The sequence below is a fragment of the Canis aureus genome, chromosome 25, assembly GCF_053574225.1.
Source record: "Canis aureus isolate CA01 chromosome 25, VMU_Caureus_v.1.0, whole genome shotgun sequence".
Lineage (NCBI taxonomy): Eukaryota > Metazoa > Chordata > Mammalia > Carnivora > Canidae > Canis > Canis aureus.
In genome coordinates, this window is record NC_135635.1 from 16268904 (window position 1) to 16295496 (window position 26593).

General features: G+C 40.9%; 1 protein-coding gene and 1 long non-coding RNA gene across 4 annotated transcripts in view; both read left to right on the forward strand.

The window, feature by feature from the left end:
• Positions 1 to 21562, forward strand: part of LOC144297614 (uncharacterized) — a 42409-nt gene extending 20847 nt beyond the window's left edge. The window contains exons 2-3 of one of the 2 annotated variants that reach the window (XR_013364574.1): positions 4989 to 5129; positions 21225 to 21562. This is a non-coding gene — a long non-coding RNA (uncharacterized LOC144297614). Of the gene's footprint in view, positions 1 to 4988; positions 5130 to 5865; positions 5974 to 21224 lie in introns of those variants that run through there. The other variant, XR_013364575.1, reaches the window with a different exon arrangement.
• A 283-nt stretch (positions 21563 to 21845) lies between these two features.
• PKP2 (plakophilin 2) overlaps positions 21846 to 26593 on the forward strand; it is a 93751-nt gene continuing 89003 nt past the window's right edge. Inside the window, exon 1 of one of the 2 annotated variants that reach the window (XM_077870498.1) lies at positions 21846 to 22151. In XM_077870498.1, coding sequence (XP_077726624.1) covers positions 21929 to 22151 — 223 coding nt within the window. In that variant the 5' untranslated portion in view covers positions 21846 to 21928. The remainder of the gene's footprint in view (positions 22152 to 26593) is intronic. The other variant, XM_077870496.1, reaches the window with a different exon arrangement.

The window sequence follows — 26593 nt, forward strand, 5'->3', positions numbered from 1 at the left end:
TAATTGCTCAACTCTGGGCAATTTAGCTTTTATCATCTCATCACTGGTATGCAAGAATAGAAAGGAAACAGTCTTGTTACCTGGTCTAAACCCATCTCTCCTCCTCCTGCTCATCTATCCCAAGACATGGGACCTTACGCCAGTGATAAGATGCACAGAAGAGCCTTCTTCTGGATGAAAGTAGGTATTGGAAGAAATTCTGAGCTTTCCTCTAAAAAATGTAGAAGATCCTTAGTATATCCCATGCTGTCAGTAATGTTCTTCATCCCCAATGCCAGTTTTATTTATCTAAATTAGCCCATTAGCCTTTCACATTTCCTAAATTGAAGTAATAGGGAAAGAATTCAGAGGATTCTTAATGGAAAACAATCATAAAGATAGAACAATACAAGACATACAATCCAAGACCAAAAGAAATGTAGAGTATTATTAGATAGCACTACAAGAGATTGAGCAAATCCCTCAAATTCTTGGGGCTCAGTTTTTACACAATTAAAACTAGAAGGGAAGGGGCACCTGGGTGGCTCAGTTGGTTAAGCATCTGTCTTTGGCTCAGATTATGATCCCAGAGTCCTGGAAAGGAGCCCTGCATCAGGTTCCTTGCTCAGCTGGGAGCCTGCTTCTCCCTCTCCCTCTGCTTGTTGTCTCTCTCTCCCTCCCTCTCTCTCTCTCTCTCTCTGTCAAATAAATAAATAAAATCTTTATTAAAAATGTAAATAAAATAAATAAATAAAACTGGAAGAAAAAGGGAGTTAAAAGGTCTCTATAGGCTTTTTCAGCCAAAGGTTTAAAATTTTATCAAAGTTCTGTCTCAGTAAGTCACCAATAACCCTTTTAACTGTTATATCTAGTATTCTTTTATTTTTTTCTGGTTTTGTTTTGCCTCTGCAGCACTTCGCACTCTTGACCACATTTTCTTCTTTCCTTTGATATAAATGAAAAGTTGTGATTTTTCTTAAGAACAAGCAACACTTAAGGGCACTACATATGGTGGTGTAGAATGGGTATTGCCCAACCCACTGCATCCAAACGGCGTTATTCCAATCAAAGACATCACACCAATGCATTTATTATAAAATATTTCCACTGATGACAGTAAATGATCTCATCCAAAAAAAATACTACCGTATTACGACAATTTTTTTAAAAAGATAACCATTTCTAGTTCATGCAATGAGTCTCATAGGCTGGCAGGACAGTGGCAGCAATGCCTGTGTTGACAGAACAGAATGAGTTCAGTCTTCACCCAGCAATTAGGACTTAAAACTTTACTGTCATCTTTGACTATTTCCTTTCCTCAACAAATAGCCAGCATATATTCAACTAACCTTTTTTTGAGCATTTACTTTTTTAAAAATTAACAAAAAAAGGCACAGTGGTTCACACAAGCCAACACTACCCTCCTCTCCATTTCTCCAGCCACAGTATTTGTCCATCCTCTGCCTTCGGTCTCATCCTCTACCAATATGTCTTCCATAACACTACCTGTTATATCTCCCCAAGACGCAGACCAGATCATCTCTTTTATTTTCTTGACAACATCCACTTATTGCTGAAAAAAAATGTAAGAGTCATCCATGTTCTGGCCTCAGTCTACTCTTCCAGCTTTATTTCATGCTTGTTAAGTCCTTAATATACCCTCATTGAGAGGGAAAAAAATATGGAATGACTTGGGAAAAGAACAATTATCATTGACTACAATGTAAATATTTATGCTGTGGCTGTGACCTAAACAGGCCCAGTTTTCCTCAATTCATTTTAATATCCGATTGGGTGAAATAAGTAAAAACTCAAACCTCTCATTTGAAGCCATTAGATAATTTCACAGAGATTTATTGATAAAGTTCCCAGTATTTCAATCCATGGACACTCTCTGTTTAAGGCAAAAGAAGCTATTCTTCCTCATTTGGGAATTGTTTATTACTGAGAAGCTAAAGAAAACTACTCAGTAATCCCTCCCTATTATTCACCTACAAATGGGAAATGTAGAGGATGCCTCCTCACTTAGTCATTCACAGATTTTAGAACATTTAGCTCAAAAATAGATGATAACTCATGCAGGTTCTTTCCCTGTTTATTATTTCTGATCATTAAATTGTCTACAGCAACAAGTCCAAGACCCACCATATCAGCTGAGAGCTGTTTTTAGTTTTCATATAAATTTTCCTTCTGCCAATTGTCTAAATATATCGGCTTTCTACTTATGACTTAAAATGAGTAAGCTTCAAGGAGCTAAACTCAGGGCCAGTTCTTGCCCCTACATAGAAGGTAGCTAAATCTAGAATTTGAAAATGCAACAGATTTCCTTTTACTTTCAGAATTTTAAAAAAAAATTTTTTAAAGCATAGGATAGACATAATGAATAGAAAACTTTAAATTGACATCTGAGAGACACAGGAAGAAAAGTAAATGGCACTTTCCTCTGATTGATGACTATGTTCAGCAGTTCTCACCTTAGCATGGGTGGCCTGAGAATAGTGGCTAATTTAGTTGCACACAGATGCAACATCAGCCACATCAGTTGGTTTCACATTCAAAATGATGGTTCCTGGGATCAGAGGTAATCCTATTTTGTCTATTTTTTTTCTTTACAATTGTGTGTTCTTCTTCTCCAGTATTTTGAAGCACCACAGTCCAAATAACTTAATATACTTCTCTTGTCCACATGCCAGTTAATTTCCCAACTTCCTCTTCTTTTGTTTGTAATTTGGGTGTGTCTTATTCTGCTTAGCAAAGGCATTGTTTTAAACTGTGTATATCAAATTTTGATAAACCCAGTCATGGTATAAATATACCGGTGAGGTCACTGTTTAAAGAAAATCTTTGATGAATGCTACTATATGGTAAAAATCCTGAGAGCCATCTCTTAATAGCCATAAAATCTGATTTCTATTTATTGAGTTGCCTAAAGTGGGATAGGTCAATAAATATTTTTGCTCTTTGATATAAAAAATCTTTCCAAATCTACTTTTGATTTGTAGTTTGTTTTTAATCAAGACATTTTGAATGTTGTTATCCTCTGGATACCTAAGTGTCAGCTCACCACTGATATTATGAAAGGAAATTTGACCTTCATCTTAGTCTTATAAGTTTGCTTGGCATGCACCCAGGGTATTCTCACTCGAGTCAAGTTTATAGGTCCTTGTTTTATGATTAATATAGTTTTAAATATTCTGATAGTTTCGTCAGCATTATCATAGTTTCTGCATGTACAGTTTAGTTTGGGCTTTTTTTCACTTCACTGAAACCACCTGGTTCTAGAAACAACTAAACAAAGGTGTATGTATTGGATAGCACTCAAAGGATCACATGTCAGGGTCAGATTTTGTTTGTTGTTTTTTCATTCTTTCAGCATTTCTGGTGAGTGAGGTGTGCAGAAACTAAAGAATGCATTCTCTAACTGGTAAGGTGGGGGAGGGAGTAAGAAAACAACACCCTGTTTAAGTTAATTCTCTTAAATATCAAAGTCAGTCCCAAATAAAAAGGAAGATACCTTATAACAACCACTTGATGTCACTGCTGTAGCTTATCTCCAGCTTCAGAGGAGCCTAGAAGTTGGCTCCGTTGTAAGTCACCAGAAAAGATGGACTTTCAATCTTTTTTCATGGACATTTTTAAAAAACTAATGATTGTTTCAGTTTTAAATTGGGTTATCCTACCGTGCTTCTTTGTCTTGTTCTGCAGAGGAGAGGGGATTCTGTGAATGACTGAACAGATACATACTGCTGGATAAAGACAAATATTTCATTCTCATGTCTAGTATCCTCAAATTAGCCATGTATCAAAATTCATCTGGGGAGCTTTTTAAAAACACAGGTCACTGGACTTTACCTAGAACTATAGAATCAGAATCTCTGGAGTGAAGCATAGGCATTTACATTTTTGTAAGTCTCTCAATGTGATCTGAATCAGTAAGGTTTGGAAATCTCTGTTCCACTCTGTATTACATTTCCAATTCTAATATTGGGGAATGTGAGTTGACCTGGTTTTCAATACAACTAAATAATTTTACATTTTCACATCCACATATGTCACTTAGAACAAACTTTTGGGATGCACCCTATCCCTCTTTCAAACCTTTCTTTCATCTCTTTCCCTTGATATTTCCTCTTTATTTTTCTCTTCCTTAATATTAAACAGTACACATTCTCATAATTGCAATAATTATGTATTTTGCTGTACTTACATGTCTATTTTTCTTTTTTTTTAAGATTTTATTTATTTATTCATGAGAGACACATAGAGAGAGAGGTAGAGACACAGGCTGAGGGAGAAGCAGGCTCCATGCAGGGAGCCTGATGTGGGACTCGATCCTGATTCTCCAGGATCACACCCTGGACTGCAGGCGGCGCTAAATCGCTGCACCACCAGGGCTGCCCACATGTCTATTTTTCAACTGAGGAAAGGAAAGCTGAGCTAAGTCTATCTCCCTTTGTTAGTTGGTCCTCCCTTTTATGACAGCACTATACTAGTTCCAGCATATTCCTAATAATAAAAACAAACTCCCATACTAAATTTCCACATCGTTATATGTCAAATGTATTTTTTTAGAAAAATAACTCCCTTTCCTGACCAATTATATGCCTAATCTCATAGAAGACATTTCACACATGTTTGTACATTCTCTCATAAAATCCTGTGTGACTAGTACCATTTTTTTTAAAGATTTTATTTATTTGAGAGACAGAGAGAGTCAGCAAGAGAGAGAGAGTACAAGCAAGGCAAGGGGCAGAAGGAGAAGCATACTTCCCACTGATTAGGGAGCCCAACGCAGGGCTAAATCCTGGAACTCCAGTCCAAGATCATGACCTGAGCCAAAGGCAGACACTGAACTGACTGAGCCACCCAGCTTCCCTTGACTAGTACCATCAATGGAGCTTTACAAATGAAGAAATTGAAGCCAGAATTTTGCCTCCTCTACCCACATAACCCAAACTTAAAGTCAGAAATTCTAATGCAGATACCTTCTTTGGTTTTTGCTCTTTTAGATGCTGTTTTGTTTTATCAGAAATACGATCACCATACTACTTATCAATTCATTAAGTACTCAGTGTGCCAACTTGAAGGAAGATCAGACTACAAGTTACATTTAAGAGCCCTGCATAGTGACATAATATGCAATCTCCTTGGTGAGTCATATGGTTTCTGGTTACTAAGGTAGAGACGTCAATCAATAACAAACCCCAGAACTCTGAGCCACTGCTGTGTGACAATCCAACACGTTTGGGACATTTCCAAAATTTTGCAGCTTGAGGGACAGAAAAACCCATACTTGGGACAAAAACACAACCAGTGGCCCTGCCATTAGCTAATAAATTGAAGATTGTGATGCCTTCTTGTATTCTTTCAACAACAGCTCAGTGCCTTTCAGCTCTACTGTAGAACATGTCAACAATCTCAAGTTTTTTGTTTGCTTTTAGACTTCAAAAGAGATTTGTGACTGAAAACAGATCATTTATGTAAGAAATACTGATTCAATTTTAACATGCTGCCTAATTCTGCCTTTTTCCTGACATAACAACTGGGAAGAGTATCAAAGCAAAAATTGCATTGCTAAGTCTGAGAATAGCCAAAACAATGATTATACTAGCACCAGATACTTGAAACACTTCCAACAGAAAGAAAACAGATATCATTCATTGTGCTAACTTGACTAAAATTGAAAAAGATATTCTGAATCTATGCTAGAGTATCAGGTCCTGTATCTGGTGATGACCCAGCTGTGATTTTTTTTTTAATTAAAGTGAGATTCACCTAACATAAAATTAACTGATTTCAAGTGAATAATTCAGTGGCATAAATTACATCCACAATAGTGTACAACCACCACTTCTAACTAAATTTCAACTTTTTTTTTTCTTTTAGCTTCAACATTTTTTGTCACTCCAAAGGGAAACCTTGTACTCATTAAGCAGTTACTCCCTTTACCTATCCCTCAGCTCCTGGCAACCACCAATCTGCTTTCTATCTCTATGGATTTATGTATTCCAAATATTTTATATAAATGGAATCATACAGTATGTGATATTTTGTGTGTGGCTTTTAGTTAGCATAATGGTTTCAAGGTCCATCTGTGTTGTAGCATGTATTAGTATTTCATTCCTCTTTAAGGCTGAATACCATTTTATTATATGTGTACATCATGATTTGTTCATCATTCACCTCTTGATGGGCATTTGGGGTATTTCCGTCTTTGGCTAATTTGAATAGTGCTGCTATGAACATGTGAGTAGCAGGATTCTCTTATTTTTTTCTCCCCCCCCCCCTTTCTTTTTGAAGGGTAGTTGACATACAAAGTTACATTAGTTTCAGGTATACAACATAGTGATTCAATTTCTCTATACATTATGTTATGCTCCTAACAAGTATAGCTACCATCTGTCACTCTACAATGCTACTACAATGACATTGACTATATTCCCCATGCTGTATGTTTAATCTCCATGACTTATCCATTCCATTGAGTAGCAGCTTTAATTCTTTTTGGTATACCTAAAAGTGGAATTGCTGGATCACATGGTAATTGTGTTTAACTTTTTGAGGAACAGCCAGGATACCTTTTGTAGCGTATCTCTTCCCCTGCCATCAGCTCTCATTTGATAGAAAACAATAGTGCTTGCTTCAGCAGCATATATAGTAAAAAAAAAAAAAAAAGAGAGAGAGAGAGAGAGAGAGAGAAAACAACAGAAGTATATGGAACAATGTCAATTAAACCAGCAGTTCTCAAACTTTTTGGTCTCCATAACTCTTTACACTCTTTTTCTTTTCTTTTTTTTTTTTTTTGCACTTTTTCTTTAAAAACCCAAAGTGCTTTTGATTATGCTGGCCATGTCTATCAATATTTATTGTATTAGAAATTAAAACTGAGAATTTTTCAAAATAAGGGAACCATTATAAGCATAAATGGCATATTTCTGGGAAAGATAACTGTATTTTCCAATACGAAAAAATTTAGTGACCAGAGTGAAATTTTCATACATTTGAAGCCAATGTAAGACAACTAGATTCTCGTGGTACCCACCTGGCTCAGTCAGTAGAGTAAGCGACTCTTGACCAGTCATGAGTTCAAGCCCTACGATGGGTGTAGAGATTACTTTTTTTTTTTAAGAACAACAATAAGGGACACCTGGGTGGCTCAGCAGTTGAGTGTCTGCCTTTGGCTCAGTCAAGGCATGATCCTGGAGTCCCGGGATCGAGTCTCCCGCATCAGGTTCCCTTCATGGAGCCTGCTTCTCCCTCTGCCTGTGTCTCTGCCTCTCTCTGTGTGTGTCTCTCATGAATAAATAAATAAAAGCTTTTATAAAAACAACAATAATAATGAGACAGCTGGAATCTCCTGCCTGCTTCTATAGTTAATCTGTTGGATAAGTTCTTTCATTGAAGTGTAGGGAAAAAATCCAGCCTCGGACAGATACATAGTTGGAAAAGGGTGGAATGGTTTAGTAGCCTTTTGGGATATTTATGAACATTTTCTTTGATATTAAATGAAAAGTTAAATGGTAGAATCTTAAAATTAGTTGTGATGTGGAATCTGAAATTACATTAATGAATTTTTCTTACTATCTACATTAAAATCCATTTGTCTATTTAGCACTCTGACTAGCTCTTTCACCCATGCAGGACTGTAACAGAAATGTTGGTTCACTGAGTTATGTATTTCTTCTAAATGTTGATACATCTTATTATACAATAACAAAAAATTCATATTTATTAATAAGACCATCAATCTCAGAAAAATATGGGAGGCTTTTAAGGTCACAATGGGGACACATTTTTCCAAAGTTCTTATTTTTACTTAAAAGTTTGAATCTTGTCATTTGTAATAAATACTTGTGGTTGATGTCTTTGAATTGACAGGCTTCATTTATTTTTAAGAAAATACCTGCCAAATACCCAAATCTGAATAATTATATTTTGTCAGTCCTTCTTACAAGTGAAAAATGCTATCACATTTTCCCTAACAGCTCAAACAGATGCACACATGCTTTTTCTCAGGACAATCCTCAGACTTTTGTACACAGCAGCAGTTCTATGTGTACCTCCAATTCGTCATACAGAACTTTTTTTAAGTCAACTCTATATCCAACATGGGGCTTGAACTCCTACCCTGAGATCAAGAGTCACATGTTGGGGGGCCTAGGTGGCTTAGTGGTTGAGCATCTGCCTTTGGCTCAGGTGGTGATCCAGGGGTCCTGGAATCGAGTCCCGCATCAGGCTCCCCACAGGGAGCCTGCTTCTCCCTCTGCCTGTGTCTCTGCCTCTCTCTGTGTGTCTCTCATGAATAAATAAGTAAAATCTTTAAAAAAAAAAAAAAAAGAGTCACATGTTCTACCAACTGATCCAGCTGGGAGCCTGTCATACAGAATTTCTAAAAGGCATGTACTCAAGGGTCAAGATTTAACAGAATTAATAATTGTTACTCTTCCATGAATGATATTCCTAAGTGAAACTGGTATTCTCTTCTCTCATGCAAGTGTGTGGCAGTCGAGAGGGCAGGCCATGCGGCCACGCTCCTAGGGCAGGGCAGGACCACTGCCTTGTGCTATTTCACCTGGCATTCCTCTCCACAGTCAGAGCAAATGTCAACAGAGCAGAAAAGGCAGAGGAAGTTTCACTATCACTATGAAAATAGTTTTACTTTGCAGATCTCTAAAAGGGACTCAGGGATCCCTAAGGGTCTGTAGACCATGCCTTAAAAACCACTACTCTGAATGTTTAAGCTGACCAGAGAAAAGTTATACAGGAATAGCTGTTTAAAGGAGGACTGGAAATTTGGAATTCTCAAGCAAGACAGTTGCAAAAACATCCCAAGAGTTGTTTGTGTAGAGAACCAAAGGAGACAGTGAAAATAAAAGAAGCAGTCTTAATCTCCTAAACAACCAAACTTTTTAGGGGCCTTTTGAAAGCCGCTAAACATCACTCCTACAGAACAAATTCTTCTGCTACCATCCCTTCCTCTGCATTTGGCTAAGAAAACATATGCTCTATAGCCCTGGAATCACCTTATGACCCCCATAACTCCTGCACTGCAGCTGAGGACTCTTAGTTTACCAACTCATCTCCACTTTTCTTTCCCTCCCAGGCCATTCCAGAGACTTACAAATAAAGAGATCAGAATCTCAGATTCATACCTCAGAGCACCTTCACTCCCAAAACTTTCTATGACTCTTCACACTGACTTCTGCGGTTTTTCTCATAGGGTCCCCAGAGACACTTTTCTTTTTTTTTAAAAAATATTCATACATCATTAAAGTTTGAGACACAGTGTTGTATAAAGTACAAAATCTACTCCTAACATTAAGGCCTTTGTGGTTCGGACCTCAACTAAATTTCTCCCTTTATGGCTCACTAAATCCTTTTTATCCTTTTTTCAAACCTCGGTGTTCATCAGCATCTCCTTGAAAGCTTTTTCAACCCTACAGATTCTGATTTAATTGGTCTGCACTGGAACAGAGGCATCTGTATAATTTTTAAAGTTTCCTCTTTGATTCTAATGTTCAACTAGTTTGGGAACGCTGGCCAGAATCACTCTAGTCAGACTACTTTCCTTATCAGCCTTACAACTATCACACTTTACTAGCTCCACACTTCTGCTGCCCACCTTCTTAAAACCCTCTACCACGTTCCACCTAATTAAATCCTACCTACCCTCAAGATCCAGCTCAATGAATAACCTACCACAATCTCTATACTTATTGCGCCAACTGGAAAGCAATCTCTTATGCCTGGGACTTCAGGAATACTACTTATCTTTCCAATTTATTTGGCAGATCATCCTGTACCATCCCCTTTATTGTTGCTTTGAATAATTTTTGACATCCTATTGTTATTTAGCTTTTGACATATTTTGTTTTTTCTCCTTATCTATGATAGAAGGGCCTCTAGGGCAAGAATGTGCCTTATTCTTTTTGCATACCAAGTTCCTAGCTACTGTCTTGCATGTTGCAGCTTTAAAACAAATCTGTTACTTTGATGGCACATATCTAAAAATTCTAAAAGATGCAAAATGATATTTAACACATAGGGCTTTATGGTTTAGAAAGAATTTTCCTGTTATTGTAATTGTCACATTAACCCTAATAAATATGGTAGTATTTATTATCCCTGTCTTCAAGCCAGAAACTAAGGCTTAGAGAAGTCTAATAACCTGACCAAGGTTTAATAAGTATTAAATAGCAGATAAGGAAAAGAATTCAGGTTTATCTAATTCCAGAGGCTAACCTCTTAACCGTTATACTATAGTTCTTTATTCATTGTGCATTTACTATTAATTTTTCATTTCTTCATCTTTAAGAATGCAGAATGCAAACAAACCTAAAACAAGCAAGTTTATTCTGAACTCCAGGCTGAGCTCTTTTTTTATATAATTTTTTTTTTTCAGGCTGAGCTCTTTAAAAATGTCATCTCAGGGTGGCTCGGTTGGTTAAGTGTCTGTCTTCAGATCTGGGAGTCCTGTGATGGAGCTCCAAATCCAATTGGGCTCCCTGCTCAGCGGGGAGCCTGCTTCTCCCTGTCCTCCCTGCTCACTCATACTCTCTGTCACTATCTCTCTCTTTCTCAAATAAATAAAATCTTTTAAGAAAAATAAAAAACTGTCATCTCATTTAATTCTCAGGAGGCAAATCCAAATGATTCTAAGGAGTCTGGGGGTGGGGCATAGGGGAACCCATAAGAGCAGATGAAGTCAGCCTTGTTAGGGAGGGGAAACAAATTGGACCTTCAAAGACAGGTAGAGGGATCCCTGGGTGGCGCAGCGGTTTGGCGCCTGCCTTTGGCCCAGGGCGCGATCCTGGATACCTGGGATCAAATCCCACATCGGGCTCCCGGTGCATGGAGCCTGCTTCTCCCTCTGCCTGTGTCTCTGCCTCTCTCTCTCTCTCTCTCTCTCTCCCTGTGTGACTATCATAAATAAATAAAATTAAAAAAAAAAAAAAAGACAGGTAGACGTAAACTGGCAGCCACCAAAAATAGGAGGAAATGAATACCAACAACTCAGGTGTGAGAAGAATTTTAGCCTGGCTGCTTTTAAAGAATGTTTGGTCTGGAGAGTTCCATACTATGAGACAAAGTCATCTTGGTAGGGCGAGGCTAATGAGAAAGATCTTGAATGCCAGGATAATTAATGTTGGCTTGACACTTTATGCAACTGATTGCTGAAGGGGTCACTTTCCCACTTAAGTACTTTCCTGGTAACATCTTTATTTATTTTTTTTTTTTTTTAATTTTTATTTATTTATGATAGTCACACAGAGAGAGAGAGAGAGAGAGAGAGAGGCAGAGACACAGGCAGAGGGAGAAGCAGGCTCCATGCACCGGGAGCCCGACGTGGGATTCGATCCCGGGTCTCCAGGATCGCGCCCTGGGCCAAAGGCAGGCGCCAAACCGCTGCGCCACCCAGGGATCCCCTTGGTAACATCTTTAAATCTGGTTTATTGAGTCAATAATTATGTTGTTAATCATGGCCTCAAAGCTTGATGTTTCTGCTGAAATATATGACATTGAAATATTAGCAAGGCCGTTCAAACTACCCAGCAAATAATTCTAAACCATTTTCATGGAAGCTGTTGCCACAGTCATAACTTCAGAAAGACTTCATTTCTACCTTTTCTGTATCATAGGATAATCACTAGGATTCCTTTTTTTTTTTTTTTTTTTTAAGATTTTATTTATTTACTCATGAGAGAGAGAGCCAGAGACACAGGCAGAGGGAGAAGCAGGCTCCATGCAGGGAGCCCGACGTAAGACTCAATCTGGGGACTCCAGGATCATGCCTTGGGCCAAAGGCAGTGCTATGCTAAACCACTGAGCCACAGGGGCTGCCCTCACTAGGAATCCTAATTGACTTCAGTTCTATGGCCAGAATATTTCTTCGAAAAGTTTTCTGCTATCTGAGCTATAACACTTTAAGCTTAAAAAGAGCAGAACTATGGGGTTCAGTGACCGACTCTTGATTTCTGCCTGGGTCATGATCTTAGGGTCATGAGATTGATCCCCCTATTGGGTTGCATGCTGGTCATGGAGCCTGCTTGAGATCCTCTCTAACCCTGTCCCTCTGTGCCCCTGCCCACCTCCTCCCACCCAGCACTCCTATGCTCTCTCTGTCTCAAAAAACAAACAAAACAAAACAAAAAAAAGAACTGGACAGGTTCTAAATTTGAATCAGTTTAATTCAATTAAGTAGATGATATTAAGGAATTTCGTTGCTGCAAGAAAGCTTGGGTTGTAAAAATGAAACAAGTGAACTCAAAGATGCAGAAGTATGTGTTCTGTCTAGACCTGTCCCTGAAACCATGGAAATCCAGTGCTTTCCAAAGGGCCTTTGCCCCTTATAAGATTTCCACATGATCCCTGAAAGGGGGTGGCTCTGGGAGATTTACAGTAAGCTCTGGGTTTCAGGTTCCAGGAGAAAAACAAATTGTGAAAACAAATGATTGCTTAACCTTACCTTCATTTAACAGATCATTACTCAAAGCATTAAGTTAAAAAAAAATAACAATGAAATAAGTAAATCAGAATCCCATCCTTCATTTAAACCTTTTTTTCACCAGGAAAAGACACACAAAAAAATTGTTCTCACATTTAAACTGTATTTTTTTTTTTAGATTATTTATTTATGTGAGACACAGAGAGAGGCAGAGACACAGGCAGAGGGAGAAGCAAACTCCCCGCAGGGAGCCCGATGCGGACTTGATCTCAGGACCCAAGGACCACGACCAAAGCCAAAGGCAGATGCCTACCCGCTAAGCCACCCAGGCACCCCCACATTTAAACTGTATTAAAGAAGAGAGAAGAACTAAAACTAAAGTGTATTCCTATTATACGTTCATTTAACAAATACTGTGAGCTTACTATAGATTCTCAGCACTACAGATGAATTGGTGAACAAAAAGTTCCTGCTTGGGCAGCCCCGGTGGCTCAGTGGTTTGGCACTGCTTTCGGCCTAGGGCGTGATCCTGGAGACCTGGGATGGGGTCCCATGTTGGGCTCCCTACGTGGAGCCTGCTCCTCCCTCGGCCTGTGTCTCTGCCTCTCTCTCTCTCTCTCTCTCTCTGTGTGTCTCTCATGAATGAATAAGTAAATAAAATTTATTTAAAAAAAAAGTTCCTGCTTGCAGGAATCTTACATTCTAGTAGGGAAATAACATCTATGAACATATATACTTCTATAAAGAAGACAACTATCAGGACAGGTAAATGCTTTGTAGAGAGTGGTAGGGTAGCTACTTCAGACTGCTTGACCAGGGAAAATCTTTTCTTTCTTTCTTCTTTCTTTTCTTCTTCCTTCTTCTTCCTTCTTCTTCCTTCTTCTTCTTTCTCCTTCTTCTCCTTCTTCTTCTTCTTCTTCTTCTTCTTCTTCTTCTTCTTCTTCTTCTTCTTCCTCTTCTTCCTCTTCTTCCTCTTCTTCCTCTTCTTCTTAGCTCTACAGCCATTGTATGGCTCAAACTCATGACTCCAAGATCAAGTGTAGTATGCTCCACCAAATGAGCCTACCAGGGAAATTTTTTCTGAGGAGGAGATATTTAAACAGATCTGAATGGCAGAAAGAAATCAACCTCATGACAGTAAGGAGAAAGCATCTCCCAGGAAAAGGAAAGAACTAATACACAGGGGTATTTCATCAAGATATGAGAAAGGACATTTAGCCCCACCACCTAAACCTTACCTGGACAATTTTTAAATTGAGGCTATAGACCTAACAGAAGAGAAAAGAACATAGTTGGTATGGTCTGATTGTTTGTGTTCCCTAATATGTGAAACCTAAAGCCCAATGTGATGGTGTTAGGAGGTGGGGCCTTTGAGAGGTGGTTGGGTCATGAGGACCAAGCCCTCATGGATGGGAGTAGTGCTCTTATAAAAAAAGAGATATCTGGGATCCCTGGGTGGCGTAGCGGTTTGGCGCCTGCCTTTGGCCCAGGGCGCGATCCTGGAGACCCGGGATCGAATCCCACGTCGGGCTCCCGGTGCATGGAGCCTGCCTCTCTCTCTGCCTGTGTCTCTGCCTCTCTCTCTCTCTCTCTGTGAGACTATCATAAATAAATAAAAATTAAAAGAAAAAAAAAAGAGATATCTTCCCCATCTGCCAAGTGAGGACACAGTGAAAAGATGCCTTCTGTGATTCAGGAAGTGGGTTCTCACCAGACATCGAATCTGCTAATGTCTTGATCTTGTACTCCTAGACCCCAGAACTGGGAGAAATAAATATTTATTGCCAGTAAGGCACATTTTAAAAAAGATTTTATTTCTTTATTTGACAGAGAGAGAGCACAAGCAGGGGGAGAGGAAGGCAGAGGGAGAGGGAGAAGAAGGCTCCCTACTGAGAAAGAAACGAGATGTGGGGGCAATCCCAGGACCCTGGGATCATGACTTGAGCCTAAGGCAGACATTTAACTGACTCAGTCACCCAGGCACCCTTTAAGGGGCCTTTTTATGCTATTTTGTATAGCGGATTGCACCAATATGACAATGGAATATGAATGTAAAATAATGGGGTTGGAATAGCAATTGTCTATTCTTCCTCATTCACACCCTCTCTTGGAAATTGCTGTTCTTTTGTATTATTGCAACTATATTTCAAGTGAAGAGCAAACGTTTCTTACTATTGTAAGGGTATTGTGTATTTTTCTCTTATTATAAGTAGGAATGACACAATAAAATTAAACTATGCTATTAATCACTTTTCAGATTCAATTATGTGTTCTTAAAGTTATTAATGAGTATACTCTGAATAAAATCCAAGATGATGATCAGTCAAGCTCCAGTGACAGCACTGAGATGGTACACAGACTGGAACTCCACCCACGTTTGAACCAGTAGAGGACCAGCAGGGAATGCTTCACAGCCAATGAAACATGTGTGGATTAATTGCACTTGATTTCTAAAGATATCCAAGTGTTCTCTGAATAGAGTTTCAACTCCACTGATATAACAGGCAGAGAGCTACAGGGATCCCCTCACTATAGATAAATGAAGATTGATTTCCTTTGGCTTTGTTCCGCCATCAAAAGATAACATTCCTGCTAAGTTCTGAGAGATATAACAATTCTTTTTTTCTTTTTTTTTAAGATTCTATTTATTTATTCATGAAAGACACAGAGAGAGAGGAAGAGACATTGCAGAGGGAGAAGCAGGCTTCCCTCAGGGAGCCTGATACAGGACTCAATTCCAGAACCCCAGGATCATGCCCTGAGCTGAAGGCAGATGCTCAACCACTGAGCCACCCAGGCATCCCCGAAATACACCAATTCTTGATAATGATAAATAATAACAGCAGCTACCGTTTATTGAGCACTAAGGGTTTTAGATGGTCTGCAAAGATGTCTAGCACATCCTCTGCCATCCCTCCATGCACACACCTTATAATACAACTTTGTAGCCTCTCCCTTAATGGGTGGCATCTCTTCCCCCACTCCTTGAATCTGGGCTTGTTTTGAACTTGCTTTAACCAATTCAGTGTGGTCAAAACAACATTGAGCAAGTGCCAGAGCCTAGGCCTAAAAAGGCCTATTACTGCTGCTCTTGTTCTCTTAGAATGCTACTCAAGACTACCCTGTAAAGAAGCCTAACTAGCCTCCTAGATAATGGGAGGCCACGTGGAAAGAGGATCAACCATCCTAGCTGTGCCAGCAGACTCATGAGTGTAGCTGTCTTAGGCTCTCCAGCACCAGCCGTGCCACCAGCTGACTTCAGCCATGAGTGAACACAGGCCAAACCCATAGAACTGTTGAGTCAACCACTAGATCATGAGAAAGAAATCATTGTTGTTTTAAACTCCAAAATGTTGGATTTGTAATTGTTGATAACTGAACTAAATGTGGACTAGGAGATCTAAGTGTTTTATATTTACTATCTACATGAGTCTTCTTAACAACCCTGAGAGGCCAATACTATTAATGATAGGACATTCCAAACAAAGAAATTGAAACTCAGTGAATTTAAGTAGATTGCCTAAGGTTACACAGTAAGGAAACAGATCAAATCCAGTACTGTCTGGCCTCAAGCACACATTATATCCCTCTACGAGGATGTTTTAAAATATCGTTCTATGATGATGTTTGTGAAAGAAAAAAAGTAGGGGAAATGGGGCTTTTAAAATCCAAGCAAGGGACGCCTGGGTGGCTCAGTGTTTGAGCATCTGCCTTTGGCTCAGGGTGTGGTCCTGGGGTCCCAGGATCAAGTCCCACATCGGGCTCCCCACAGAAAGCCTGCTTCTCCCTCTGCCTGTGTCTCTGCCTGTCTCTCTGTGTCTCTCATGAATAAATAAATAAAATCTTAAAAAAAATAAAATCCAAGCCAGATTATTAGTATTATTTTTTTATACAGAATGTAGTATCTCCATTTATAGAATTTCAAGGAAATAATAGTATGTATGGGAAAGGGCACAAATTAAACATGAAGGTAATTTATTCATTAATGAAATACACATATAATCAATATTTTACATTCAAATAATTTCCAATCAATTCAAAAAGTGTATAATGAAGTAACTTTTAAAATTTAAACAATGTGTGACACTGCAGTGTTAGATCCTCTTTAAAGTTATAGGAAATCATTTTTTCTGAATTTCTCTGATACCTTCATAAGGTTAAAAATCATTACACATTGTTCCCTCCTAGTCATTCAAATCACACTGAGATTCTGTTTCAGGTCAAGCCACCTCCTTCAGGTTCCCTTTGCTCAGCTGCACCTGGGCCCACTCAAGGCAAACTTAGGTTTGCCTAAGTCAAAATGCCAAATCAAATCAAATGCCCTTAGGTGAGAGGTTATACTCAATAGGCTATATATTGAGCACTTGCTAGCTATCTCATTGCTAGATTGTATGGCAGAGACAAAGTGAGGAACATAGTTTCTTATAAAACCAGGAATGTATGGTGGAAATCCACCAAGTTGTTCCCTCCCTTTAGACTCTCTGGCCATCAGATGAAAGATCTGACAGCCATTAATGTAGCAGCTGGAGTCATCTACTCAAAAGGAACTGAGCACATACAAGCACATGAGTCATGATTAAAGGAACTGTCTTCTTTTTTTTTTTTTTTGGTAAGATTTTATTTATTTGAGAGAGAGAGCCAGCATGAGCAGGAGGGAGGAGCAGGCTCCCTGCTGAGCAGAGAGCCCAATGTGGGACTCGATCCCAGGTTCCTGGGATCACGACCTGAGCCGAAGGCAGACGCTCAACCAACTGAGCCTCTTTTAAGTAAACTCTACATCCAGTGTGAGGCTTGAGGTTCTAACCCTAAGATCGAGTCTCATGCTGTACCAACTGAACCACCCAGTCATCTTGAAAGCCTCAATAACTATGAACAAATTTCTCATTGCCAGCCCTCAAAAGTGCCCAACTGGTTTCCACTTCCCACATCACATTTGGGGTCTTTAAAAAGAATAATTTTCAGAATATATTCAAAATGGCAGACAAGATGAACATCTGCATTAAAGATGAACACCTGAATCCTCACAGCCACCATGAGAGAGTGGTGCTCAGCATGCACATGTTCACAGCTTCCTTACCCATTCCTGATTCAGTTTCACTGTATGTGGCTAATGATGGAACTGTTACCCTTTGCCTTGGCAACCTACCCATTTACTAACAGGAGAAATGAAACCCAAGGTTTATTTTAAATTTTCTATCTGCCAGGTCTTTTATACTAATTAAGGAAATATTTTTTTAGAACAATAGATATCAGGGCACCTGGGTTGCTCAGTCAGTTGAGCATCTGACTTTGGCTCAAATCATAATCTTGGGGTCCTGGGTTGGAGCCCCTTGTTGGGCTCTACATTCAGCAGGAAGTTTGCTTCACCCCTCTCTCTGCCCCTCCCTCTGCTCATGGTCATGCTCATGCTCTGCTCTTGCTCTCTAATAAGTAAATAAAATATTTAAAAATAAATAAAAGCAATAGATATTAATAGCCTACAGATTATAACAGGAAAATGTTTCATGAGAGAAGATACTCGTGAAAATGTATTAGTTTATTTTTTATTTATTTTTAAGATTTTATGTATTTATTTGACAGAGAGAGAGAGACTAAGCAGAGGAAGCAGCAGGCAGAGAGAGAAGCAGGCTCTCCGCTGAGCAGGGAGCCAAATATGGTCTCAATCTCAGAACCCTGGGATCATGACCTTAGCAGAAGGCAGATGCTTAATCAACTGAGGCATCCAGGCACCCCAAAAGTTTATTTTTTAAAATATGAATCAAAGATTCTGATGCCATTAATGTTCTTCATTAAAATATTATTTCCACTCTAAAATTTATACTATAGTCTTCTAGTAACTTCCTGAATTTTGTGCATATTGGAATTTCCCATATTGAAATTTATAACAGGTTAAAGAAAATAAGGATTACTCTGTGGAAAACCTAATTGTAGACATGAAAACAATAAAATATTAGTGCTTTAAGGCTATAATGTATAAATCAAATAAAAATGCAAATTTAAATCTCAAGATTTTTTTGAAATTACTTATTCATGAGAGACAGAGAGAGAGAGAGGCAGAGACACAGGCAGAGGGAGAAGCAGGCTCCATGCAGGGAGGCTGATGTGGGACTCGATTCCGGGACACCAGGATCACGTCCTGGGCTGAAGGCAACGCTAAACAGCTGAGCCACCCAGGGATCCCTCAAGAATTTTTTGAATCCTTATTGCAGATTTCCAGCAGAAGTAACCTCATAATTCAGTTATCTGTTATTTACAATCCACTTCTGCATTTCTGTGATTTCACCTTTTCCCCCCTTTAATTAGTTTCTGTTGATAAATAAAAAACAAAAAAAAAATAAGCATTTTCAAAACTGAACCAAAATACTAAAAAGTAGCAGATTACAGAACATCCAAATACCACATAAGTATTCACAGTATTTTATTTCTATGCCACAATTTGATGGCCAGAAACTGCCCTTAGCAGTTAATCTGAGGGCTTGTTCACAATTTAGGAGGTCAGCTAGGCAGCTTCCCCAGGAAATGCTAAGAACAAGACCGGACTGGCACCCTGTTGGGAGTGCACCTCTAAACACATCTATTCTGTGTTTTGGGGCACAATCCCAGAGTCTGCATACTTCCTCACCCTGTAATTAACTATTACTATTGCAATAGTATTGTCATGTCCAAAGAGATCCTTTTAATGAATTTATGTTTATCTTATTTTCAAAGAGGTTGTTTTACTGAACCATTAAATTATGAATGTATTAAAAAAATAGTTTTTTTTTTCAAAAAATAGTCTAGTTTTTATTTACAGGGAAATGTACACAGCTAATTAGTACAATACCTAGAATATATAATGATATCTAAGTGACTTTTTAAAAGATAACAAGTCATCAAAAGAGTTTGAAAGCCTAAATAATTATTGCTAACAGTTGTTGAGCACTCATTATATAATGTAATATACTAAGTGCTTTTATGATTCATTCATTCATCCAACATATATCTGTTGTCTCCTGTGTGCATTATTCGAGGGCCTGGAAAACAGCAATGAACAAAACAATATCCCTGCTTTCATGAAGCTTATATTCCAGTAGGAAACAATCAACAATTAAAACATAAAGCATGTTCAATAAAAATAAGTGCCGTGGGGGAAAAAATTAAGCAGCAAAGGGAGATAGATAGATAGATTCTGTGTGTGCATCTCATTGAGATATGTCGGCATAGGAGCAAAGACCTGAAGGAAGTGAGAAAACCCAAAAGTGGATCCCAGAAGATGTTTGTTAAGGAGGATTAAACAATTACTTATTGAGTTATTCGATGAACCATTTATTTAATCCTCACAGCAACACATTTAATCCTCACAACATAACACAAGTATGTTAGATACTTTTATTGCTCCTATTTTACAGGTAAGAGAGTTGAGGCTTAAAAAATGTGAAGAAACTTGCTTAAGGACGCACTATTTACAAAGGGCAAGATCAAATCTGAAGCCAGATCAGTCTCCCTCTCAAAGTGTGAGGCTTTTAACCATCTTCCTCCTGTCAAATTATCTGCCTATCCCACAAAAAAATTTCTACATGTTCAATATTGGTACTTACCTGGTAAGATAGTCAATTACCACATCACACTTGTAAAAAGAAAAAAAATCAACTTGAGAGGAAAAAAAGTAAATGAAGTCTGGCTCAAATAAATAATTTGAACAGAATTCCTCTCCAGTCCTCCTGGTTAGGGTGCTAGATAAAGGCAGTGGTCGCTAGGCACAAAAACAAGGATGCCTCAGCTGGCCCTATGGGAGCTGGTATTGGAGCTTTCAATGCAGCACTGATCAGGGCCATGAGTAGAGAGAGGGGGAGAGAAAGAAGGGACAGGAACTGAGTCTGATGTTGGAAGTCTCTATCACCTCCCTGCAGTTCACTGATCTTTTCAACTGAATCTCAGCATTGGGGCTGAATGTTTACATCTGGCTATGTAATTGAACTCTCCATAAGGTATAATCTACTTCAGGACTACATTCCGCAAGGCCAGCTGTTGTCTGGGCTTGATGCCCTCTTCACTCCCTGGAAGCACCCGTACCTGTGTATTAAGTGTGTGTGAGCACAGAGGTGTATGCACAGCAGAAGGGGGGAACTGTGTTCTCCAGCCCCTCCAGACCTGAACAAATGGAGTGTGGCGGTAATTGAGCGATTTGAAGGAGAGTGAGCATGCAAACCCAAGCAATCAAAGGAAAATCATCTTACTTAATACCAAGGATAGATGTTTTTCTTTCTGCCTCTCAAGTCCAAAGAGGAAAATCAGGATGAGTGACTTGTAAACTTCAAGGTTAAGGACCCTTTCTGTTTAGCTTAGCTCTCAAGTTCACAGTAGTCAACTGGGCATGAAACATAATTAATACCAAGATAAATATAAGTTGTGGAAGATGCAACTGAAAGTCAGAAGTCACTTCCATGGGCCTCCTACAAAAGGCCTATCATAAACAAGACTTAATCAACATTAGCAGGGCCATTAAACAGTATCACCTATTAAAAGCGTGCTCTTCTCTAGCGCCTCTTACTGGAGTTTCTCTGCGTGGGTGTCTTCCTAAGGAAGTGGGTGAGCAAGAGTGTACTGGGTACAATTTGTGTATTTACAAGAGAAAACAGAAGCTCTGAATGAGAAAGAACATATGTTTCTGGGACTGCATCTGTGCAAAAAACACATAGCCCCTGGAGTTGTAGGAAGAAGGAAAAAAAAAAAACTTAAAAAAAATCATTTTATTTCACACTCATCTTCTTGGCACATTTCCCTCCTACCGCCCTTGCAGCCTGACCTTTCTCACCCTCAGGTCCCGGAGAACCATGAAACGTTGAACAGTCAGACAGAGGCTGCCTAACCAGATAGACGGCTCACCCGGGGATCCCACAAGCACATCTCAGCCCAGGATCGGAAAGGAGTCTCCAGGGCGCACCTGCCCAGAGGGCGGCCGCGCTGCAGCTAAGCGGCAATCACATCCTCCGCCAGGGGCTGCGCGGACGCGGAGCCCTGCAACCCGAGCCGGGCACGGCCCCGCCGGGCGGTACCCGAGGGCACTCAGCGGGTTTGCTCGAGCCCGGGCGGACCGCGCCTCTCACCCACCTTCCCCGCGGGCGCCTCCAACTCGCCAGGTGTCTGCGCGCGCGACCCGCCCCGCCCCCGCTCCCAGGCCGAGTGCGCGTGCCTGGCCGGAGCCGCCCCCCCACCGCGCACCCGGGTTCGGGCCTCGCACCAGGCGTGGGGGCGGGGCCGGCGCGGCGCGGGGGCGGGGCCTGGGCGGAGGGGCGGGGCCTGGGCGGAGGAGCGGCGCGGCGTGGGGGCGTGGCCATGGCGGAGGGGCGTGGCCTGGGCGGAGGCCCGGCGCGGGGCGGGGGCGGGGGCGGGGGGCGGGGCCGGCGCGGGACGGAGGCGTGGCCAGGGCGGGGGGCGGGGCTCGCGCCAGTGCCCCGGGCCCCGCTGCAGCTCCGTCCGCAGGTCTCGCGGCAGTCGAGCGGCTTCGTCGCCCCCTGCGGCCCCATGGCAGCCCCCGGCTCCCCGACTGAGTGCGGCTACATCCGGACAGTCCTGGGCCAGCAGATCCTGGGGCAGCTGGACAGCTCCAGCCTGGCGCTGCCCTCCGAGGCCAAGCTGAAGCTGGCGGGGAGCAGCAGCCGCAGCGGCCAGGCGGCCAAGAGCCTGCGGATCCAGGAGCAGGTGCAGCAGACCCTGGCCCGGAAGGGCCGCAGCTTGGTGGGCAACGGTGAGTGGAGCCCCGCCGCCCCCCGCCCCTTCCCCTCCTCATTCTCAGCACCCAGTTGCTTGGACGCGCTGCTTCCTGAGGGTGCAGGACCTGGTGTGCTCCACCTGTTGCTCGCGGTCCCTTTGTATGACCTGCCGCGCCTCCTGACTCAGACTTACTTGAGGAAAGCGCTCTTGTAAAATAACCTCCTTCTCAGCTGCTTCTGTATATATATCTACATATATTCAACACACACACATATACATATATTTGCTTAAGAATTCAATACAAGATTTTCACCCCTTCCTTAATACCCTTCCCCCCACCCGCACTATTGTGGACTTAATCTAGAGGCTCTGGGAGTCTATAAACACTTTGAGATTCTATGCAGAAAATTCGTATGATTTTTTTTTTTTTCTGGAGGAAAATGCTCCTAGCTTTTATTCAATTGTTAAGAGTTTATGACCTCTCTATACATTTCTTGAAAGAGAAAACCTGAAAGTACTGGCCCTCCGTCTTGCAACCTGGAAATTGGGATTGCGGTGCCTCGCCCAGGTATTTCGGGACGCTCCACCCTGTACAGAGCGAGTGGTTGATCTAGGAAGTGGAAAAAAAAAAAAAAAATGAGTGGGTGGCTTTGGGCCCAGGAACAACCACACCACCCCGCGGAGGAAGGGGACTTTGGCCCTGGCCCGACCGCAGCTGCCTCGCCCGCTTTGCTAAGCCGAGCGAACGTTTTCGTGGGCACAGCCCTGGTCTCTCCAAAAATGTAAACTTGGAAGTGAAAAGGAGTTCTAAAACACAACAAGAAGAACTCTACATTAGTGATTAATAAGAGGAGGCGGAAGGGAAGATGGTAAACCAGTTGTGAAAATTAGAGAACATGATACGTCATTTGCTCCTCTGCTAAAAGTCAGATAATCAGAGCCACACAGTAACTCTTTTATTAGCTGTTTGTTTTATTACAAAAATGTTATAGGCTTATTACAGAAGAGAGAGGAGGAAAGAGATCGAAACATTAAATTGGGATATCTGTTTATTTCCGGCATTGTTGAGCTTGTTTCTGCAGGACATGGGCAATGGCAAATGTAGAACCCATTAGGAAAAAAATGCTTGCAAACCAGAACAGAGATTTAAAACAGCAGACCCTCGGAGCAATATTGTTTTCAGTTTCTGTGAAAGAATCCTAAAGGATCAGGCGTCCAGTATTTACATACTTGAAAGGTAAAGAGAAGATATTTAACAATTATGGTTAATGCAGTTCCCTATTGTGTGCCAAGAATTGAACTATGTGGTTTACATTGATTATTATGTTTTTTTTTTAATACTTTTGTCCTACGGTTTTGTTTTTGTTTTTTGTGGTTTTTTTTTTTTTTTTTTTTTTTAAGATTTTACTTATTTATTCCTGAGAGAGGCAGAGAGAGAGAGGCAGAGACACAGGCAGGGGGAGAAGCAGGCCCCACGCAGGGAGAGAATGTGGGACTTGATCACGGGACTCCAGGATCACGCCCTGGGCTGAAGGCAGGTGCTGAACTGCTGAGACACCCAGGGATCCCCTGTCCTAGGGGTTTTAATCCCCATTTTACAGATGAGGAAGCTAAGCAATTAAATAACACTCAAGTTCCCACAAAGAGTAAGTAGCAGAATTGGTATTTAAACCACCAAGCCTGGGGACGCCTGGGTGGCTCAGTGGTTGAGCATCTGCCTTCAGCTCACGGCCTAATCCTAAGGTTCTGGGATCGAGTCCTGCATCAGGCTCCTTACAGGGAGCCTGCTTCTCCCTCTGTCTATGTCTCTGCTTTTCTCTCTGTGTCTCTCATGAATAAGTAAGTAAAATCTTTTCAACAAAAACCACCAAGCCTGAATTTTTAAACCACTCATCAGTTATACTGTTAAGCTTTTTGATTATTAATTCAAAATGGGATTTTTATTAGACCCTAAGGATTCCCTGGTCCCCTCTCATTTTCCTCTAAGTAAAATCGAGGTAGTTTTGAGAGGAGAGAGGTCTAGACATGACTGCACTGCCACAGGACATGGAAAAAATGAAGCTGAATTTACATTTCAGAGTCTGACAGCTGGGGCCAATTTTTGATCAGTGGCGTCAGTGGCACCTTGTCAATCTGTGCAGACCCAGTGTTAAACTGAAACTAAACTAGGGTATACTGCTTGAGGGACACAGGAGATGCAATGGCTAGCCAGAAGAGCAACTAGACTGCAGCTATTCAATGAATAGGGGAAATCAACAAAAGGAAAGGAGCATTGTTCAGCATTGTCGTGAACCTAACCCTGTTCTAAAATCTTCATCCATCTGCTTTTCATTAAATCCTTACAACACAGGATCCCTGGGTGGCGCAGCAGTTTGGCGCCTGCCTTTGGCCCAGGGTGCGATCCTGGAGACCCGGGATCAAATCCCACGTCGGGCTCCCGGTGCATGGAGCCTGCTTCTCCCTCTGCCTGTGTCTCTGCCTCTCTCTCTCTCTCTCTGTGACTATCATAAATAAATAAAAATTAAAAAAAAATCCTTACAACAATTGCGTAAGATAGATATGAAGCTCCATTTCACACATGAAGAATGCATCAGTCTCTCAACATTTATTGGCTGCTTTGTCCCTAACCCACACATGATCTGCCCTCCCTACCCCGTGGTCAATTCATATTGCTTGGCGAATTCAAGAACTATCAAATGAGTCTGTTCTTCATGCAGGGCACTGTGCAGGTGCTGAATTAAACAAAGACTGTGTACTTGCTTTCAGGCAAGAAGTTTAAAGTCTAAAGAAGGAAACTTCCCTCTAAAAAAAAAAAAAAGTGGGATCCCTGGGTGGTGCAGCAGTTTAGCGCCTGCCTTTGGCAGGGCGTGATGCTGGAGACCCGGGATCGAATCCCACGTCAGGCTCCTGGTGCATGGAGCCTGCTTCTCCCTCTGCCTATATCTCTGCCTCTCTCTCTCTCTCTCTCTCATAAATAAATTAAAAAAAATTTTAAAAAAAAGTCTCATCCAATACAAAATAGTAAGCAACCCAAAAGAAGAACAGCTAACACATTACAGAGTTTGGACGTATGAGTTGGACTGCTAGCTGAAGGGAATTTTGAAAAGCTTCTTAGAGGAATTGGGATTTTAGATCTCAGAAATTCGGCAGGACTGGCCAGAGGTTGGTGGTTGGAGGAAGAGTATTCTAGGAGAGAGCAGGGGAATATTTCATAGTTCACAGAATTAAGGTGGTAGAAATCATGTCATGGTGCTTCTGCTCTGATGCTTGGGGCAACTACTTGAATGGTTCTGCCTACTAAGGAACAAAGTGTTTGAAATATTTTGATTGCAACAGGAGCTTCCCTACAAGCTGAAATACACTCAGCAGCCTACACAGAAGTACAAGTCAGGCAGAGAGATAAGGCAAATAACAACACCTACTTATTCTAAAGCCCCAGCTTTCTGAGACTTAAAAAGGAAATCGGCTTCAAAGGAATTTAACATTAACATGCCACGGAACAATTGTGGAGGGTGGTTTGTGTATGTTAATTAAAGTTCTTTGAAAAGGCCTGGGGGCTTGTGATGGTTGTATTGTTTATTATTATTATTATTATTATTATTATTATTATTATTATTTCCGTATTACTATCCTGTCTCGAAAGCTGAAACAGACAAGCAATTGCTGCAATAGTGCTGGTCTGAAAAGAATCCTGTATCAACACAAGAAAGTCTGGGAAGAAAGGACCCCCGTGTTAACTGCTGTTAGTTCCAGAGCCCTGGAGAATTCTGAATTGTTGACATACCTGCAAGATTGAGGCAGTGGCTAATCTGTTGAAAACAGAGATGTGATAAATGAGGCTGATTTATTGATAAATACCCTGCAAGGGTCTTAAATGCCTCAGTGTATAGGTGGGTGGTTTTCCTGGTAAATCGTTTTAACCTTTGTTGCTGTTTTAAACTGTGCTGAATATTTTAAAGTTCGCTATAACCCTTGGGAGGAGGTGTGTGTGAGGAGGGATGGGTTAGAGGGACGGGGTGGGGGTTGGTCAGAGGTATGTGGCAGCATTGTGAAACGAGTGAGTGTATTGCAGGGAATTTGAAAAATCATTTTATGAACGTCACAGAGAAGACTTAAGAATTGCAAGTATTAGCAAATGAAAAAATTTAAAGTGTCCATATCCTATTTATTATACGTACTTTGAAAGTACTACGTACTTATTACCGAGTTCTCCCCAGGTGCTTGAAGAGGAAGAAAGTCCTGTTTTAAATTGTTGTATGTAATCCTCGTAAAACACAGTGAATAGTAACCTAATAAACTTTGCAACTTGGGAAATCCACCATAAGAACTTGAAGCATGTCATTTACTAAGTTTCCCTAGCCAAGATCTGTGATCAGAGGAAATTCTGGAGAAAGGACTGAAAATTGGTTAAGGAAGGTAAAAAGGCAATTAATGGGTGTTATTGGGGAGAGCGGTGTGTGTATGGGGGGGGGGGGG